At 46.1% G+C, this 19,509-nt stretch overlaps 1 protein-coding gene across 8 annotated transcripts in view; it reads left to right on the top strand.

The window, feature by feature from the left end:
* The window catches only part of LOC109907395 (receptor-type tyrosine-protein phosphatase U), a 270,543-nt gene that overhangs the window by 125,891 nt on the left and 125,143 nt on the right, over positions 1–19,509 (top strand). For all 8 annotated transcript variants that reach the window (XM_031793448.1, XM_031793451.1, XM_031793454.1 and 5 more), the window contains exon 3: positions 13,980–14,251. In XM_031793448.1, the coding sequence (XP_031649308.1) occupies positions 13,980–14,251 (272 nt within the window). The remainder of the gene's footprint in view (positions 1–13,979; positions 14,252–19,509) is intronic.

Raw genomic sequence — 19,509 nt, forward strand, 5'->3', positions numbered from 1 at the left:
AGCAAACAAAATGCACAACTGCAGAGCATTTTGCACATTTTACTCAGTTAACTGAATAGTTCTAAGATATCTAGTCGGCTGTAAGGAGATCACCCGGTGTGTGCTGCACAACAGTGAATGACTAGCAAGGCACCGGCCTCTTATATTTGTGTGCTTGTTAACAAACATCACGCGACTGGGGACAACCGTGTGAAGGTGAAATGAAGACGTAAATCTTCTTTAACTCCTATCCTAACGTATTCATTGGTGTAAGTAATACTTAAATCATTTTTGGGGGGTATCTGTACTTTACTTTACTTTACTATTTATATTTTTGAGAACTTTTATTTTTACTTCACTACATTCATAAAGAAATGATTGTACCTTTTACTCCAGATGTTTTCCCTGACAACAAAAAGTGCTCTTTACATTTTGATTGCTTGGCAGGACAGGAAAATGGTCAAATTCACACACTTAACAAGAGAACACTTGGTCATCCCTACTGCCTCTGGGCTATCGGACTCACTAAACACAAATGTGTCTTTTGTAAATAATATCCAAGTGTTGGAGTGTGCCCTCGGCTATCCAAACATTTTCAAAACAAGAAAAATGGTGCTGTCTGCTTTGCTTAACATAAGGATTTTAAAAAATTATTCTAGTATGACAATTGGGTACTTTTTCCATCACTGAACGTATTGCACAAGTTGACTGCAGGTATTTACTGAAAAAGTACCTACAGATATCCAAACGTATATATATTTTTTGAAGAAATAGTTATAACTGGCTAGATATCCCCTGGCTATTTCCAAATACACCGGTATACGGTATATGCCGCCCAAGCCTACATGGCACCAAGGATTAGATGACAAACAGATACGTCAACACGAAAGAGAGCGAGCAGAGAAAAGAAGAGGGGTGCGGTGAAAGGAAAAGGAAGATGAGGTAGAAGTTGAATGGAGTACATCAAAGATGAGAAGCGGGGAGGAGAGGAGGAGTGAGATGAGGTAGAAGTTGAATGGAGTACATCAAAGATGAGAAGCGGGGAGGAGAGGAGGAGTGAGATGAGGTAGAAGTTGAATGGAGTACATCAGAGATGAGAAGCGGGGAGGAGAGGAGGAGTGAGATGAGGTAGAAGTTGAATGGAGTACATCAGAGATGAGAAGCGGGGAGGAGAGGAGGAGTGAGATGAGGTAGAAGTTGAATGGAGTACATCAGAGATGAGAAGCGGGGAGGAGAGGAGGAGTGAGATGAGGTAGAAGTTGAATGGAGTACATCAGAGATGAGAAGCGGGGAGGAGAGGAGGAGTGAGATGAGGTAGAAGTTGAATTGAGTTTATCAGAGATGAGAAGCGGGGAGGAGAGGAGGAGTGAGATGAGGTAGAAGTTGAATGGAGTACATCAGAGATGAGAAGCGGGGAGGAGAGGAGGAGTGAGATGAGAGCATGCCATGTGGCAGTTATTATGGAGATGAGCGGAGTCAGAGACTCCTAAACACTTTGAACGTTTCCTCATTCATCAGGCGGGTGTTTTGCGGGTGTTTTGCGGGTGTTTTGCGGGTGTTTTGCGGGTGTTTTGCGGGTGTTTTGGAGGATGCGCCGAAGTAGAGAGTAGCTGTGTAGTAGCCCAGTCAGGACGACGTTTGCCTTGCAGGACCAACTCTCTGATTGATCACCTCTCTACGGGCCTTGGATCTCCAGTCCCGCTGTTAACAGGTCCATGCGGAAAAAGAGAGAAAGACTTTCAAAAACATTGACAACCCCAGTGATGAGAATCCTTTCTGTAAATCTCTCTCTCTATCTCTCTCTCTCTCTCTCTATCATAGCTCTCTCCCCCCCTCCCCCTCTGTCTATCTCCTTTCCAGCTCTGTCTACTGTCTACTTTTTCTCACCCACCCCCCCTCTCTCTCTCTCTCTCTCCCTGTGTCCTGCTAGCTGCTGACTCTGACTCCCTGTTTCCTGTTAGCTGCTGACTCCCTGTGTCCTGCTAGCTGCTGACTATGACTCCCTGTGTCCTGCTAGCTGCTGACTCCCTGTGTCTTGCTAGCTGCTGACTCTGACTCCCTGTGTCCTGCTAGCTGCGGACTCTGACTCCCTGTTTCCTGCTAGCTGCTGACTCTGACTCCCTGTTTCCTGCTAGCTGCTGACTCCCTGTGTCTTGCTGGCTGCTGACTCTGACTCCCTGTGTCCTGCTGGCTGCTGACTCTGATTCCCTGTGTCTTGTTAGCTGCTGACTCTGACTCTCTGTTTCCTGCTAGCTGCTGACTCACCTGTGTTCTGCTAGCTGCTGACTCTGACTCCCTGTGTCCTGCTAGCTGCTGACTCCCTGTATCCTGCTAGCTGCTGACTCCCCGTGTCCTGCTAGCTGCTGACTCGGACTCCCGTGTCCTGCTAGCTGCTGACTCTGACTCCCTGTATCCCGCTAGCTGCTGACTCTGACTCCCTGTGTCCTGCTAGCTGCTGACTCTGACTCCCTGTATCCTGCTAGCTGCTGATTCTGAATCCCTGTGTCCTGCTAGCTGCTGACTCTGACTCCCCGTGTCCTGCTAGCTGCTGACTCTGACTCCCCGTGTCCTGCTAGTTGCTGACTCTGACTCTCCGTGTCCGGCTAGCTGCTGATTCTGAATCCCTGTGTCCTGCTAGCTGCTGACTCTGACTCCCTGTATCCTGCTAGCTGCTGACTCTGACTCCCTGTGGGGAGCTGAACTGTAATGATGACCTTGCCTGAGTTGGTGTTCTATTAGAATGCTGTAATCCCCAGGAGAGTGTCACTGACGGGTGTTGAATCAAACAGCTCAGCTATTACACAGCATTACATTATTTTTATACCACAACTATTACACACTTACATTATTTATATACCACTAAATCCTTTGGTGCACAACAGAGGGTTGTGCAGTACAGGACGCACAGCACGCAACTACACACACATACACACACACACACACACACACACACACACACACACACACACACACACACACACACACACACACACACACACACACACACACACACACACACACACACACACACACACACACACTCTCTGACAGGTGGAAGGACAGTAATGTTCCATGTCCTATTCCCTCGTGCCATGCTCTCTACCTCTGCCTCTCTCTTTCTCTTTCACTCCTCTCAAAGAGTCTGTAAGTTCTCTATTCTGATCCCTTCTCTCCTCTCAAAGTGTGTCCCTCTCTGCCAGGGATTCATTGGATTCTTTGACCCAATACCAGATTGTGACCCCGTAACCACACTGCTTGGGTTGTAAGGGGGCTGGTGGGAGGAGGAGGCTGGGCCTAGCTGTGCTTCAGGGAAAGTGTGTGTCGCCACCCCCTCCAGCGTCTCCACAGACCAGCAACAGCAGGCAAACAAGTTCCCCCCTAACCCCCCCTTCGATCCACACACTGCCCTGTCCAGGCTGTTATTATAGGTCACAGCCACTGTCACTGCTATTGTTGTCTTGTTGTCTGCATGACATTTCTGGACCATGCTAGGGGGCCAAGGGAACGGGTAAACAAGGATGGCAGACGCCAGGAATGACCTAGGCTGCGTCGCAAACGGCACCCCATTCCTTTTGATCAGAACTCTATGAGCCCTGGTTAAAAATACTGCACTAAATAGGGAATATGATGCCATTTGTGATTTAGTACTGTATGGTACCACATACCCCTGCTGTTTGTTGTTCAGCAGCAGTCAGTCTGAATCAGCTCTGACTCTCATATAGACTGAAACCAATGTTTTATTCAAGACATCTTCTCTTCAAAGTCCGCAAGTCCAGACTATGGGAGTTGCACAGTACTACATAGAGCCATGACTACATGGATCTCTATTCCACATCAAGTAGCTCATGCATAGCAACACAAACACAGGCACAGACATGATAATATACGCACTATACATACACGTACACATGGATTTTGTGTATGAAGATATGTGGTAGTAGAGTATGGGCCTGAGGACACACACTTATACATTTGTTTAATTGTTTTATTTAACCTTTGTTTAACTAGTCAAGTCCGAACAAATTCTTATTTACAATGACGGCCTACACCGGCCAAACCCGGATGACGCTGGGCCCATTGTGCGCCGCCCTATGGGACTCCCAATCTCGGATTGATACAATGCCGATACAATGCTGATACAACTCCCAATGCCGGATGTGATACAGCCTGAAATCGAACCAGGGACTGTAGTCTTGCACGGATATGCCTCTTGCACTTAGACCGCTGTGCCACTCGGGAGCCAACTTAATGTGTTGTGAAATCTGTTATGTATTGTAATGCTTTTAACATTGTAGAAGTGTCTTAATGTAGCTGGAGCCCAGGAAGAGTAGCTGCTGCCTTGGCATTATGGGGATCCATAATACAAATACAGATGAACAATTAAACAAGCAGACTATTTTCTTTACACTTCAGATATGGTGTTTGATTATGTAGAAAACACTGTAAATTCAACATTTACTTTGAATTGCATATTCTGTTACACTGTAATATCCTCCATTTTGCACAGAAAATAAAGAGGATAATTGACATATTTCTGCTCTAATATTGTCCCCTCTAGCTTCTCACAAAGTAAGCAAACTGTTTGTTTTGAATTACTTAGCGATGCTGAATGTCTGTGCGCACCAGCCTGAGGCACTGGCCAGTTCTATTAATGGGCCTCCTCAAGTCTATGTTTCCTCCTTGGGCTTTCATTGGTTCATCCGTATCACTGATGACTTGTAGGCAGGTGTCCATAGTGGATGTGTCGAGGATTAAGGAGATACACTCGTAAACGCCTGATGGACTAGAGAACAGGGTGTTTTCCATGTGTGTGTGTGTGTGTGTGACGCTCACAAACGTTTGATGAACTGATAGAACAGCGTGTGTTTTCCCCTCCTCAGCCGGAGATGCTTATTATGCTGATTTACGACTATTGATTTCAGTTTCCAACGGCTTTATTTCCTCGAAGCCATTCCCATTAAACTGCGGCTATGCAGGATGTGAATTAAGATTCTGGATTACACATGTCTTTCAGTTGTATCTGTCTGAGTGATGGGTTTTCTCTGTGTGTGTGTGTGTGTGTGTGTGTGTGTGTGTGTGTGTGTGTGTGTGTGTGTGTGTGTGTGTGTGTGTGTGTGTGTGTGTGTGTGTGTGTGTGTGTGTGTGTGTGTGTGTGTGTGTGTGTGTGTGTGTTTGGTAGAGTGACGGCTAATGAATAAGTAACTAGTGCGTACCTCTGAACGACTGAGGGGGATAAACAAACTTGCCTGTTTTGTTTGGCGTTTTTTGAAACACACCGGCCAAGCACATTGGCTGAAAGTGAGGCTTTGTGTCTGAGGAAACCAATCAGATCTGAGCGAGGATGTTTTGAAAAGTTCATTGGATGCTTTCTGTTTGCGAGCTGAATGAGGGCATTCTTTGAAAAGCGCACATTCAGCCTTTTGTTGTGCCTTTTTTGGCCGTTGAGCTGCTCTCTCAACGGGATTTAAATAATTTGATTTGATTCATTGAGATTAGACTGGTGCCCCAAATTCACCCCATTGATTCAGTGATAAATTTGAAATGTAAACCACCTTATGTTTTAAAGCGTGCAGTGTGTTCTGGAATAGGATTAAAGAGGCTATTGTAGTGTTGGCATATCCTCCTTTAGGGCAAGTAGAGTGTGGCATATCCTCTATAGGGCAAGTAGAGTGTGGCATATCCTCTATAGGGCAAGTAGAGTGTGGCATATCCTCTATAGGGCAAGTAGAGTGTGGCATATCCTCTATAGGGCAAGTAGAGTGTGGCATATCCTCCTTTAGGGCAAGTAGAGTGTGGCATATCCTCTATAGGGCAAGTAGAGTGTGGCATATCCTCCTTTAGGGCAAGTAGAGTGTGGCATATCCTCTATAGGGCAAGTAGAGTGTGGCATATCCTCTATAGGGCAAGTAGAGTGTGGCATATCCTCTATAGGGCAAGTAGAGTGTGGCATATCCTCCTTTAGGGCAAGTACAGTGTGGCATATCCTCCTTTAGGGCAAGTAGAGTGTGGCATATCCTCTATAGGGCAAGTAGAGTGTGGCATATCCTCTATAGGGCAAGTAGAGTGTGGCATATCCTCTTTAGGGCAAGTAGAGTGTGGCATATCCTCTATAGGGCAAGTAGAGTGTGCCCCCTAATGCCCAAAACATGCAACTAACCCAACAGTTATTACTTGTTGCTAGATATATTTAAGACAAGTTACTGGTTTAGATCTGATTCATATTATTATGGTGAAGATGTAGGCCACAGATTGACACTTACTATGGTATAATGTCAAGTTGATGCACTCGGGTTCAGATTAATTGACCCCTAAGCCTAGTCCCTATTCAGTCTCGCTACCCTCCTCTCTCCCACTCATAAGACCCCTCCATGTTGTCTGCTTGGGGTAAAGCGGATGTTATACTTATTTGGGTGAAGAGGGATGTAGGATATACCCTTTATCTCTTTCTAGAATTAACCCCTATCTGTACCCCTTAGGCACAGGGGATTGGATACACAATATAGGGAAAATCCTATCTGGCTCATCCAAGTAAAGAGCTACTGTGATATTGCGTATACCTATCTAATCCTTTCAGATCTATGTGGGGCCAGGTTGTGAACATGTCTCTGGCCAAGGCCTTTCTCTCCCCTCTGCCTGAAGGTAATCTGCATGCAAGGTAATCTGCTCTCTCTCTCTGCTCTCTCTCTCTGCTCTCTCTCTCTCTCTCTCTCTCTCTCTCTGCTCTCTCTCTCTACTCTCTACCCTCTCTCTGCTCTCTCTGCTCTCTCTCTCTCTGCTCTCTCCCTCTACTCTCTCTCTCTCTCTCTCTCTCTCTGCACTCTCTGCTCTCTCTCTCTGCTCTCTCCCTCTACTCTCTCTCCCTGCTCTCTCTCTCGCTCTCTCTGCTCTCTCTGCTCTCTCTCTCTCTTTGCACTCTCTGCTCTCTCTCTCTCTGCTCTCTCTCTACTCTCTCTCCCTGCTCTCTCTCTCTCTGCTCTCTCTGCTCTCTCCCTCTACTCTCTCTCCCTGCTCTCTCTCTCTCTCTCTCTCTGCTCTCTCTCTCTAATCTCTCTCCCTGCTCTCTCTCTACTCTCTCTCCCTGCTCTCTCTGCTCTCTCTCTCTCTCTCTGCTCTCTCTGCTCTATCGCTCTCTCTGCTCTCTCTCTCTACTCTCTCTCCCTGCTCTCTCTCTCTCTCTGCTCTCTCTCTGCTCTCTCTCTCTCTCTCTCTCTGCAACTCCCTGGTCTACTCCAGATGCACATACATGCGGGCACTCAGCTGGGCTGTAACTGATACTGTCATATCGCACCGACTGGATGTGGGGGGAGGATGGGAAGTGGGGGAAGCACTGGGCCCTGGTCCATACTGGCAGACCTCATACCTGAGCTGAGCATCAGCCGCACTGCAGTGCCACTGATAGTCAGAGAGGGACAGACGGACAGACAGAGAAATAGGCTGTTCCATACAGTTCTTCTCTCATCTCAGGGCTGTTTTTATCAACCAATCAAGGTTATTCTACCTGAGAACACGTGTTGCAGAGCCCTGTAATAGCTCACCCTCTTCCCACCCAACCCAGTCTCCTTATAGGACATTGTTAGTGTCTTCTTTCTTCCTCCATGTCTCCTCTCCACAGACCTGATGTCTGAGGTATTTCTGTGTCTCCGCTGTGGTTTTAGAAAAATACACACATTTAAGAGATTGTCTCGTTCTCCTGTTTCCAGATCCTTGTTACAGTACAGACTGTACAAGCTGATCCATTTAGCTTGGTTCTGGATGTCACCATTTATTCAATCATATCCATTATGAGCCAAGAGATCAAGGAAAGGGCATAGTGATTTATAGATGGTTTTTTGGGGGTGAAAAGTGAACAGCCATACAGGCATGAGTGGAATTGAGTCGTGTCCGTTGGACTGAGGATGGCAGGCAGGGTATATTCTCTCTGCAGAAATCAATATTGATTTACTAGCCAGCCAGTCAGCCACTCACCCAGCCAGCCAGCCAGACACCAACCACCCAGCCAGCTTCCAACCCAGCCAGCCAGCAACCGGAAACCCTCTCCAACCCCCCCCACCCCCCGTCTACCAAAGCATCTCCATACTGTAACACTCCTCTCCTTCCCAGAAGCTCTCTCCTCTCTCTTTCTTTATTTCTCTCATTCCCTTCGTCTAACATGTGTGATCTACCACTTGTTTCATCTCAGTACCTTGCAGGCATTTAGAGAATGAACTCTCTGTTCTGTCTCTCGGTGTCCCTCCCCTCCTCTCCTTTTCTGAACCAGGGCACACTGCTCCCTTTTTCTCCATGGTGGGTCCCTGAGGAGACATGCTGCTAGAACAGGTGGCTCTGCAATGAACTCTGTCAGAGAGAGAGAGAGAGAGAGAGGGAGAGGGAGAGGGAGAGGGAGAGGGAGAGGGAGAGGGAGAGGGAGAGGGAGAGGGAGGGAGAGAGAGAGAGAGAGAGAGAGAGAGAGAGAGAGAGAGAGAGAGAGAGAGAGAGAGAGAGAGAGAGAGAGAGAGGAGATTCCTTAATACATTCACTGAGTTACTGTGTTGGTGCTGAGTTGAGAAAAAGAGGGGAGTCAGTAGTGTCAGACCAAATGTTATCAGAACAGAGAGAGAGGGAGCGAGAAAGAGACAGATTGTGTGTCTGTGTGTTGATAATTGACTGTGTGTGTTTGTTGACAATGCTGGTATAACTACAGTATAGCCTTGCTTACAGTGACTAGCTGTGATATTTACTATGCCAGCGGAAGAGGCTGTGTAATTCGTTATATAGTATCAATATCAAGTCAATACCTTGACGTTTAGTAATGATTGCATGTTTGGATCCCGGCCCTCACCCTGGGAACCACGTTATCTCCCAGCCCAAGTGCCAGACGGACTCTGATTGTTTGTGTACGGAAGTTAGTTGTGTGTGTGTGTGTGTGTGTGTGCGTGTGCGTGTGTGTGTGTGTGTGGCTTGAGTCTCTCTCTCTCTATGTCACATTCATGAGCAGCTGGTGTTGGTTAGCCCATTTCCCATTTCCACAGCATAAGCACTGTGTCACTTTGTAAATGGCAGAATCTGCATCGGTGCCTTTCGGCCCCAGTGAACACAACAAACATAGCACAGGCCTGCGACCTCAGTACCCTGCCAACCAGCGATACAGATTACACAATACAGCAACACGCGCAAAGACAAACAGAAAGGCAAGTCTGCAAGTTCCCAATCACCACCTCTACCGCCCTTCAGAGATCAGGTGAGGGTAGCCTGAGGTTACAATATAAAACAACTAAAACACAAACTAATGAAACAGAAAAATACAAAAACAGAAAGTTCCAGGCTGACCTTCTCTCTTACACACACACACACACACACACACACACACACACACACACACACACACACACACACACACACACACACACACACACACACACACACACACACACACACACACACACACACACACACACACACACACACGCACACACACACAATAATCAAGGCCAATTGGACTCACACCAACACCAAGATGATTCAAAATAACAGGAAGTCATTGAACTAATACTGTGAACGATGGAATTTTCTGGCTTATATGCATGGCTGAGTTATACAAAACATTATTGATGGGAGCAAAGGCAGAAATGCTTCAGAAAAATGGTGAAGGGAGAAATATAAAAATAAAGGCAACAAACGTTGAGGCCCTCGCTATCTCGCTACCTCTCTATCTCTCTCTCTCCCTTACCCTGCCTCTGTCTTCTTCGCCTTCTCTCTCTCTCTCTCTCTCTCTCCCTTACCCTGCCTCTGTCTTCTTCGCCTTCTCTCTCTCTCTCTCTCTCTCTCTCTCTCTCTCTCTCTCTCCCTTACCCTGCCTCTGTCTTCTTCGCCTTCTCTCTCTCTCTCTCTCTCTCTCCCTTACCCTGCCTCTGTCTTCTTCGCCTTCTCTCTCTCTCTCTCTCTCTCTCTCTCTCTCTCTCCCTTACCCTGCCTCTGTCTTCTTCGCCTTCTCTCTCTCTCTCTCTCTCTCTCCCTTACCCTGCCTCTGTCTTCTTCGCCTTCTCTCTCTCTCTCACTTCCTCTCTATCTCTCTCTCTCCCTTACCCTGCCTCTGTCTTCTTCGCCTTCTCTCTCTCTCTCTCTCTCTCCCTTACCCTGCCTCTGTCTTCTTCGCCTTCTCTCTCTCTCTCTCTCTCACTTCCTCTCTATCTCTCTCTCTCCCTTACCTCCCTCTGTCTTCTTCGCCTTCTCTCTCTCTCTCTCTCTCTCTCTCACTTCCTCTCTATCTCTCTCTCTCCCTTACCTCCCTCTGTCTTCTTCGCCTTCTCTCTCTCTCTCTCTCTCTCCCTTACCCTGCCTCTGTCTTCTTCGCCTTCTCTCTCTCTCTCTCTCTCTCTCTCTCTCTTACCCTCCCTCTCTCTTCTTCGCCTCCTCTCTTTTCTCTCTCTCTCTCTTTTTCGTCTCTCTCTTCTATATCTCTTTCTTTTCCTTCCTACCTCTCCCACCCCCTCTTTCTTCCTCATCTCTATATCTTGCTCTCTCTCTCTCTCTCTCTTTTCCTTCTCTCCTTTCATGCCTCTCCCTCCTCCTCCCCTTTCTCCTGGTGTGTGTGTGTGATAAAAGCAGTGACACTTGTGACTCTGGGTCCCATCCTACGCTATATCTGACGTTCTGATAGGAAGTGCAGGGATTCGGGGCTGTGCGCTAATCTCTTAATGTATGTTCCCTTGTGTGTGTGTGTGGGGGTGTGTGTGTGTGTGTGTGTGTGTGTGTGTGTGTGTGTGTGTGTGTGTGTGTGTGTGTGTGTGTGTGTGTGTGTGTGTGTGTGTGTGTGTGTGTGTGTGTGTGTATTCCCTCATCCTTGGCAGGGCTAGCCAGGGTCCCAGAGGAAATAGATGGCGCCTTATCTGCCTTTATGGATTTATATTTTTAACCCAAGTTGGGTATGTTTCTGTGTGTGTTTGCCTCTCAATGTGTGTGCGCTTGCCTCTATGTATCTGTATGTGTGTCTTGCTCCTCAAGGATGGACACGGAAGGTTATCAGAAGGCATTTTATTTAATAGAAATACTATCAATGACGTGCTAATTGAGGCATTAATCAAATGAACTGACTCAAACAAGCTCAGGTGAATTATGATCATTTGGTATGTTTAGCAGAAATGAACCCATGTCTTTACACTCACCTTGAGCTTTAACACTCTCTGAAAGAGATGTCCCAGACAGTTCATCATATTAGCTCTTGATGAAAAATAATATGATTCCGTTATTTGTTTGTTTGTCGCCTACAGACTCCATCTTAGCAAGTCCCTCATTTGTCAGTTGAGTTTCATCTGATAACTGATGGATTTCCTAATATGGATGCCGTAGTGCCGTTCCTAAATCACCACTAGGTGGCTTTCAACAGTGAGATAGAGGTATAGCTGCCTCTGTCAGTGTAATAACGTAATGCACAGATAGATAGACTCGAATACATCTTAATTTGATTTCCATACCGGCTCCAAGGCCTGTCAGAATTAGTTAGACATATTTTAATCTTCAATTGTTCTCTAAGTCATTCTTCCACCACTGTTCAACAACTAGAAACTTCCTGTTTTCAGAGAAATAATTGTATGAGATTGTGTTGCAGTTTGTAAACAAGACAATGCGTTAACATTGCTATGGCAGTGTCAATTAAATTCCAGCTAATATCTTTGTTGTCTAACTTTTGGTCATAGCACTCATCTCATACCCTCCTCATAGCAGATCTCCCTCTCACACACATAGGCCTGTTACCTGGTCTCAAATCTCAAACAGAGAAGGGAGAGGTAGTTCAGTGTTGTGCTAGCGAGAAAAGCAATTTAGCCTCCTGGCCCCACAAGCCTTCAGGAGTCTCCACACATCAGAGGCATGGTGGCAGTGAGGGCCCAGGGGCCAGTACAGGCCAAGTCAATGCCTGCCCTGGTCCAGCTCTGGATGTTGGTGAGACTCTAAGGAAAGCAAGGGGAAGATCAATGTTTTCTGAGAATACTGCCTGCGAGTCCCCCTGAGAAAGAGAAGCTGCTAGTAGGAATTTACTGAAGGCTTGACTGTTCTGTCCAGGCTGGGTTCAGGGTCGGGGTCAGGGAAGAGAGGATAGGAGAGGATGAAAGAAGAGACCAGAGGGATGTTTTGTCCAGACGGATCAGGAAAGAGAGAGGAAAGGGATGTAGGGATGTTTTGGACAGTAGAGCGGATTCAAGGTTTTGAGACAGTAAGAGTTTTTTTTAACACTGAGCAGCCCTGTGCTGTGACCTGGCTGATGTAGGTCATGGTTGGTTTGGGGAATCAAAACTTTTGATGCGAAAAACTCTGAACTTTCTTACATTTCTTCCTTGTTCTGACTGTGACTCCTCCCCTTTGGATGAGCAAGCAAAGCAAACTGACAAGACCAGGGTTTCATTGAACCAGCACAAGCTTTTGTCTGTGTTACCTTCTATTGGGTGTGTTTTTCTACTCTGATATGGGCAAAAGTAGGATAGCAAAATTCCCAGGTTTTTCAGAAATCCTGGATGGAAGATGACCCAGAATCAGGAGGAAATAAGCAGGAAATCCTGAATCGTTCAACTTGGATCTCTGGAAAACCATTTCATTTTGGGAAAGTTACTGGAATTGTGCAACCCGAGGGCAAGGTGTTGAGGAAAGGCAGCCTGTCTGAAAGGCATGTTGAGGTCACAGTGTTGAAGCTATAAAGACAGGTCACATGCTGTACCTCCTCCCTATGAAGGCAGCCAGCGCCAGGCTGAGGCCAGGGACATAGAGAGATAAGGTCCCAAAGGAGCTCTAGTATCTTAATCACTCTACCTGCCAAGGAGAGAGGGAGGAGAAGGAGAGAGGGAAAAGGAGGGAGGGGAGCTCTCACTCAGTGGGATTTGGACCTGAGCCCATCGCACTTTGTGTTTCTGTGTGTGTGTGTGTGTGTGTGTGTGTGTGTGTGTGTGTGTGTGTGTGTGTGTGTGTGTGTGTGTGTGTGTGTGTGTGTGTGTGTGTGTGTGCGCGCGTGCGTGTGTGTGTGTGTTTGTGTGTGTGTGCATAATCTCTGGTGTTCAAAGTATTCCCTAGGTTGCCATTGCAGCCTAATAACAGTGTCAGTGTGATTAATGGTATTAGGAGTGGCACAGCACTGAGTCCCTGATTACACACTCATTCAACTACATTACCCAACCTGCCCTGCCCTTCCATAGGGAATACACTACAGCCGTGTCTTTAAAGCACTTAGAAGATTCCTTTGGTAACAGGATCCAATACTGTGACCCAGTGATCATTTTTAGAAGATTAGAAAGGTTTAGAAGGGTTAGAATGATACTCTGTTATGATTCCCTCATGAAAACTGTCCCCAATCTGGTGTGATCAACATGGACATCTCCCTACCACTCGTTCTCTTTTTCTTTTAGTCATTCTCTTTCTGTTGATCTCACTCTCTCTCTCTCTCTCGCTCTCTCTCTCTCTCTCTCTCTCTCTCTCTCTCTCTCTCCTCCACTGCAGTGTGTGGACAGCTGTAAAGGCAAATATCTGTCTTTGTTTGTCAGATTGTCTGTTTGACACCCGTGTGATGGCCAGGCAACAGGCTACAGCCCTGCTGTCTGTCCACCACACAGAGCTTTGAACAGGGGACATCTGGGGCCTTATGGCAGACAAAGAAGCCCTTAGAGGGCCAGAGAGAGAGGAAGAGAGAAGTAAAGAGAGGTAGGGACTAGAGCAGGCTGCTGGGGGGAGGACTGCTCATAATAATGGCTGGTATGGTTTCAAAGGATGTGTTTGATGTATTCAATACCATTACATTTATTCTGTTCCATCCATTATTATGAGCCCGTCCTCTCCAATTTAGGTGCTACCGCCTGTGGTAGAGACGGAGGTAGAGCAGAGAAAGGTAGAGGGTTGAATCCTAACTTGGTATGTATGGTCAGGCTTTACCTCAACTCAGACTACTGCTCAAATCATGAAGGAGATATCCCTAAAGTTATGTCTCGGTTGACAGGAATTCTGTTATAATCATCTGACCCGGTCTCCTCCCTCCTCTCCCCTAGGCTCGTTCATGATGGTGAACTCGTCCCAGCATGCCGCGGGGCAGCGGGCCCACCTCCTCCTCCATTCGCTGAGTGAGAACGACACGCACTGCGTCCAGTTCAGCTACTTCCTGTACAGCCGCGACGGCCACTCCCCCGGGGAGCTGCAGCTCTACATCCGGGTCAATGGGGGGCCGTGGGGCAGTGCCGTGTGGAACGTCTCCGGGTCACATGGACGCCAGTGGCACCAGGTGGAGCTAGCCGTCAGCACATTCTGGCCCAGCGAATACCAGGTGAGCGCTAATAATACATCTGCTGTGTTAACACATACAGTATAGTAATTCTATGTCTAATACTACTCCGTTAGCACCTTCCAGGCCCAGCAAATCCCAGGGGAGAGACAATGCTATGCTAATGCTACATTGACAGTAATATGGCTCTATAACCAGGTGAGGGTCAGGGTGAGTGGCACCAGGTGGAGCTAGGGGATTCCAGATTTTCATATCGTCATACCGTCCTTCTCTCACCCCAGGATTTATGGTATTACCAGCTTAGTACACAACGGGGTGCAAAAAAAAAGCGCATTGGGTGTTGATTACCAGAATGCTAACAAAATGAGCACAAGTAATAGCACATTTCCATGGAGGATGTTAGCTAAATATGCTACCGAGTGCAAACGAAAATATATTAATTGTAAAGACAGGCAATCCAGCTCATAAAGTTTTACCTACAGTACCAGTCAAAAGTTTGGACACACCTACTCATTACAGGTTTTTCTTAATTTTTTACTATTTTCTACTTTGTAGAATAATAGTGAAGACATCAAATCTATGAAATAACACATACGGGATCATGTAGTAACCAAAAAAGTGTTAAACAAATCTAAATATATTTTATATTTGAGATTCTTCAAAGTAGCCACCCTTTGCCTTGATGACAGCCTTGCACACTCTTGGCATTCTCTCAACCAGCTTTATGAGGTAGTCACCTGGAATGCATTTCAATTAGCAGGTGTGCCTTGTTATTAAAAGTTAATTTGTGGAATTTCTTTCCTTAATGCATTTGAGCCAATCAGTTGTGACCAATTTTAGGAAGCTAGGCATATGTCATGGTCACTACTTCACAGGTGAACCGTTAGAACGTACATTTTAAAAGAAATCTAAATATGTTTTTGGGCAGAAATGCCTTCTCGAACATACAAACATGTATGCCATCTGCAAATATGAATAACATTGTCAAATTACGAACCTGGTTGGTTTAGCCAAAGAAAAAGCATGCAAGCTTCCCGGTAACCATGATTGGCTGAAATAATGAGTGGGCTGGACATGTCGAGAGATGAGTTTGGATTGGTCTGCCATATACTGTAGCATGCTTCTGTCTATTTAAGCTGGTCAGTATGTCTAGGTCATCCTGTCTAGGTTTTTTTTATTTTTTAAATGTACTGTGTATTAAAACTGCATGAAAGTGCTCTCCACTTTCTGGAGGACTGAGTTTTGAAATCAGTGGTATTGGATTACATCTTCACACTAAGGGCAACCATAGCATCCGACAGGAGACACATCCAACCAAGAATGATGTATATGGGTAAGATAGTCTGGCTAGCTACATTATCAGATATGACATGTTTCTAATTTAGACAGAAAGAGCCATTTACTTGGCTAGCTATAGCCTAATGTTAGCTAGCTAACATTGAACCTGGTTGGTTAGCTACCTGCAGATTCATGCAGGGTAGTAACGTCATGTGTTGTATTTATGGTTCATTGTTTACCTAGCTAGCTAGCTAGCTACATGTCTTAACAAAGACTCCACTATGCAAGTAACCATTTCAGGTGAGTTCGTAAATTCAGTCTGGCCATCTACTCCGATTTCAGAGCACTCTCGTCTGAATGTGCCAGAGATCACAGAATAACTGATGAATTTACAAACGCTCAACACCCGTTGAATATGGCCAGTGTCAGTAAATGTCAGTAAACTCAGCGGCCAGAGTGTCCTCTGTGCGCTCTGAACACGAAACGCTCTGAATTTACAAATGGACAATCTGACAGCACAGTTGCAGTCACCAACACTCTGGATAACCTAATAGCCTAACCAGCTCTGCTAGGGCGAGTAATGTTCAGTGAGCTGTTCTCTCTCTCACTTAGATGTCTGGAAGTAGCTAGCAAGTTAGCTTGGGTGCTATGATGAAAGTGGTTCTCATGAGGACAGCCACAGGAAAAGAAGACCCAAAGTTACCTCTGCTTCAGAGGATAAGTCAATTAGAGTTACCAGTCTCAGAAATTGCAGCCCAAATATTGGCTTCAAAGAGTTAAAGTAACAGACACACCTCAAGGAGACTGCGTGAATCAGGCCTTCATGGTCCAATTGCTGCAAAGAAACCACTACAAAAGGACATAAATATTAAGAAGAGACTTGCTTTATCCAAGAAACACGAGCAATGAACATTAGACCGGTGGAAATCTGTCCTTTGCTCTAATGAGTCCAAATTGGATTTTTGGTTCCAACCGCCGTGTCTTTGAGACACAGAGTAGGTGAATGGATGATCTCTACATGTGTGGTTCCCACATGAAGCATGGAGGAGGAGGTGTGATGGTGTTGGGGTGCTTTGCTGGTGATACTGTCTGTGATTTATTCAGAATTCAAGGAACACTGGTCATTTTGAGGCCAAAAAATAAAAAATAAAAAGAGTACGTCCAGCTTTCGCTCCACAGACTAGTATATGGCAAGTTAAACTTAGGGAATTCTGCAAAAACAATTTACACAGGAAAGAAATATGCATCTTATAAGAAATATCTTGCTGCATTTTGTAAACGCAGATGTAAAATGCTTCTTATTGTAATTTCTGCCAGCATCAGACTAATTTTGTGTTTCAGTTGCACTTCTAAACTTGGATGAGAATTCACAGGCATTCTATCAGCAGACAGCGTTCTGACTGATGTGGAGATACTTTTCTCCAGTACTTTTCTCGGTGTAGCCAGCCTATTTTTCTCCAGTAAAATGCAAGATTAACTTTAAGAAAAAACATTAGGACCTGTAGCTGGCCTCATTCTTTCTATGCTATGCCTAAACATTAGAAATATGAATGCCATGGATTGTTTATTTAAAAAAAAGGCCTTGGTTCTTCATTGTAAGCTCATTTACTTGTGTGGCTGCCAGCCAAATAGCTTTGCACTTTTATTGTCATCTGATGAAAATGTATCTATTTTCAGCCGTATGTGTTGCAACAATGTATTTTCTGTGAAGGAAAACTATAGTTGCACGTCTGCCTTGATCAACATCATCGGCAAAGATGTTGTTTGGCGTTAACTGCCTTGCTCAGGGGTAGAATGGCTCTGGATTGGACCAGCAACCTATCAGTTACTGACCCAATGCTCTTATTCCCTAGGTTACCTGGTTGATTGGTTGGTTGATTGATTAAGAACAGAACATTGGCTTTTAGAGACGTCACACATAGAGTATGTTCTATACTGCAGCTGAGAAACTATGCCAGAGACCAGCCGCTAGTGGGCCACCACATGCTTGCTAGCTGGGAAACATCATGTCCTTGATTAGTTTCATCTGTTGTGCTTGTGCTGCTTGAATAGAAAAAATATGTGCAAACTACCAGTTTGTCCCAGAGGAGCGGGTTCTGCTGCACTATGTCATCGTGACAACATGGGAATATAAATGTGGTATAGTAGTGTATTTGTCGTATATTTACCTGTATGACTTAATGTCGCCCAGTGCAGCAGTGCAATCAATATCTCTTTGTTCTGCCCTGTGTTTAGTTGATGGTGTTGTTATGGCTATTGTGTGTGTGTGTGTGTGTGTGTGTGTGTGTGTGTGTGTGTGTGTGTGTGTGTGTGTGTGTGTGTGTGTGCGCGTGTGTGTGTGTGGTGGGCTATTTGGAGGCAGCCTCATTAAATCCTGTGATTTATACCTCCAGCCGTCTCTCGTTTGCCCTCCTCCAAAACGCCCTTTAACGAGAAGCCAACAGCTGTGTGTGTGTGTGTGTGTGTGTGTGTGTGTGTGTGTGTGTGTGTGTGTGTGTGTGTGTGTGTGTGTGTGTGTGTGTGTGTGTGTGTGTGTGTGTGTGTCAATGGCAGCAGTAAAGGATTGTGAGTGTGGGTTGGCTGAACAGTCAATTGACCTCAATTCCATGTGACCCTAAGTAGAGGAGTGTTTTCCTCCATAACCTTGGTCTCCTCTCAGAACTCCATGCCTGGTCCCAGACCCATCTCAATAAATCAACACATACTTAATGAGATTAGGCCCCGGTGTGAATCAATGCTGTGTGTTGTGTGGTAGTATCTGCTGTCCTAGGCCTCGCCAACAACACAACCCCAAAGTGATTAAGAGTTAATGATTTTCTTCCTCTCTTCTGCAACATCAAAAGGTTCTCTTACCACCACTACAGTCTCCCACGTTTTTCTCACGGTGGAAGGGGATATGGGATATGGGGCCGTGGGTATAATAACCAATCAGACCAAGCCTTGCCTGGGCTGGTGGTTTGGTGAAAGTAGAACTGTGTTTGTTGAGTCTGTCTGAAAACAGCGGTACAATTTACCACCCAGATAATATGTGTGTACGCTGAAGCAGCCTGGGTGTGGTGTGTCATATAATTGGAAATGAAGACCTGTGGGTGGGTGTGACGTCTTAAGTCTCCCCCCGGGTACGCAGACAGACTGCTTTGTTGGTCCCATAGAGCAGTACGAGGTTCTGCTGAGGCAGGTAAAAGACTGAGAGGATGACTGGTGCAGGGTTTTAATCCTGCCCTGCAGGGATGAGTCTCTTGCTGCACTGTGAAGAGGGGGACAGAACAGAATAGAATAGAACACAGCCTGGGGCGGGGCGCATTGCTTGCCTGACTCTCAATGCCTCCCATTTGCTCTCCCCCTTTCCCCCTCTACTGTCCCTTTCTGTCCTCTAGTCCTCTCCCCCTCTCTGCCATGATCTATCTTCTACTCTTTCCCCCTCTGTCCTCCTTTCCCTTTCTCTCTCTCTCTGTCACGGCTCAAAGTGCTAGTGAAGGCCCCAGAGGGCCCACTCATCCAATCCCACAGATAAGGATCACTGTCCCGCAGTCCCAGCCAACAGATCGGCCCCACGGGACCCTGACCAACAGCCAGGAACAGACAGACAGTGAAGAGAGAATAAAGAGCAGAGAGAGAAGAAAAGAGAACGGGACTGCTTCACAGGGATTTAAAATAGAGAAGGGGAGAGCAAGAGAGAGAGAGAGAGGGACAGAGAGATGGGGGAGTGGGAGTGAGAGGGAGGGTGTTGAGATGGAGATTAGGTATCACTGAGAGGCCCCCAGGGGCCAGAAGGACACAGACTGGAGGATAGAGATAGACTATGTGCTCTGTAGCTGGAGATTGATCAGAGACTGAGCTAGCTATAGCCCTCCACAGCGATCACAAAGAAGAGAGCAGTCAGTGAAGTGCTATTACCATTGATTGTTTCTGCCTCAAGTAATAGTAGACTATTCAGATGTTTCTTGTCGACTAGAGTGTAGGTGGGAATCTTGTTACTTTGGTATCAACAATGACGAGACAGCCTACAGGGAGGAGGTGAG

The sequence above is a fragment of the Oncorhynchus kisutch genome, linkage group LG17, assembly GCF_002021735.2.
Source record: "Oncorhynchus kisutch isolate 150728-3 linkage group LG17, Okis_V2, whole genome shotgun sequence".
In the NCBI taxonomy this organism is placed as follows: domain Eukaryota; kingdom Metazoa; phylum Chordata; class Actinopteri; order Salmoniformes; family Salmonidae; genus Oncorhynchus; species Oncorhynchus kisutch.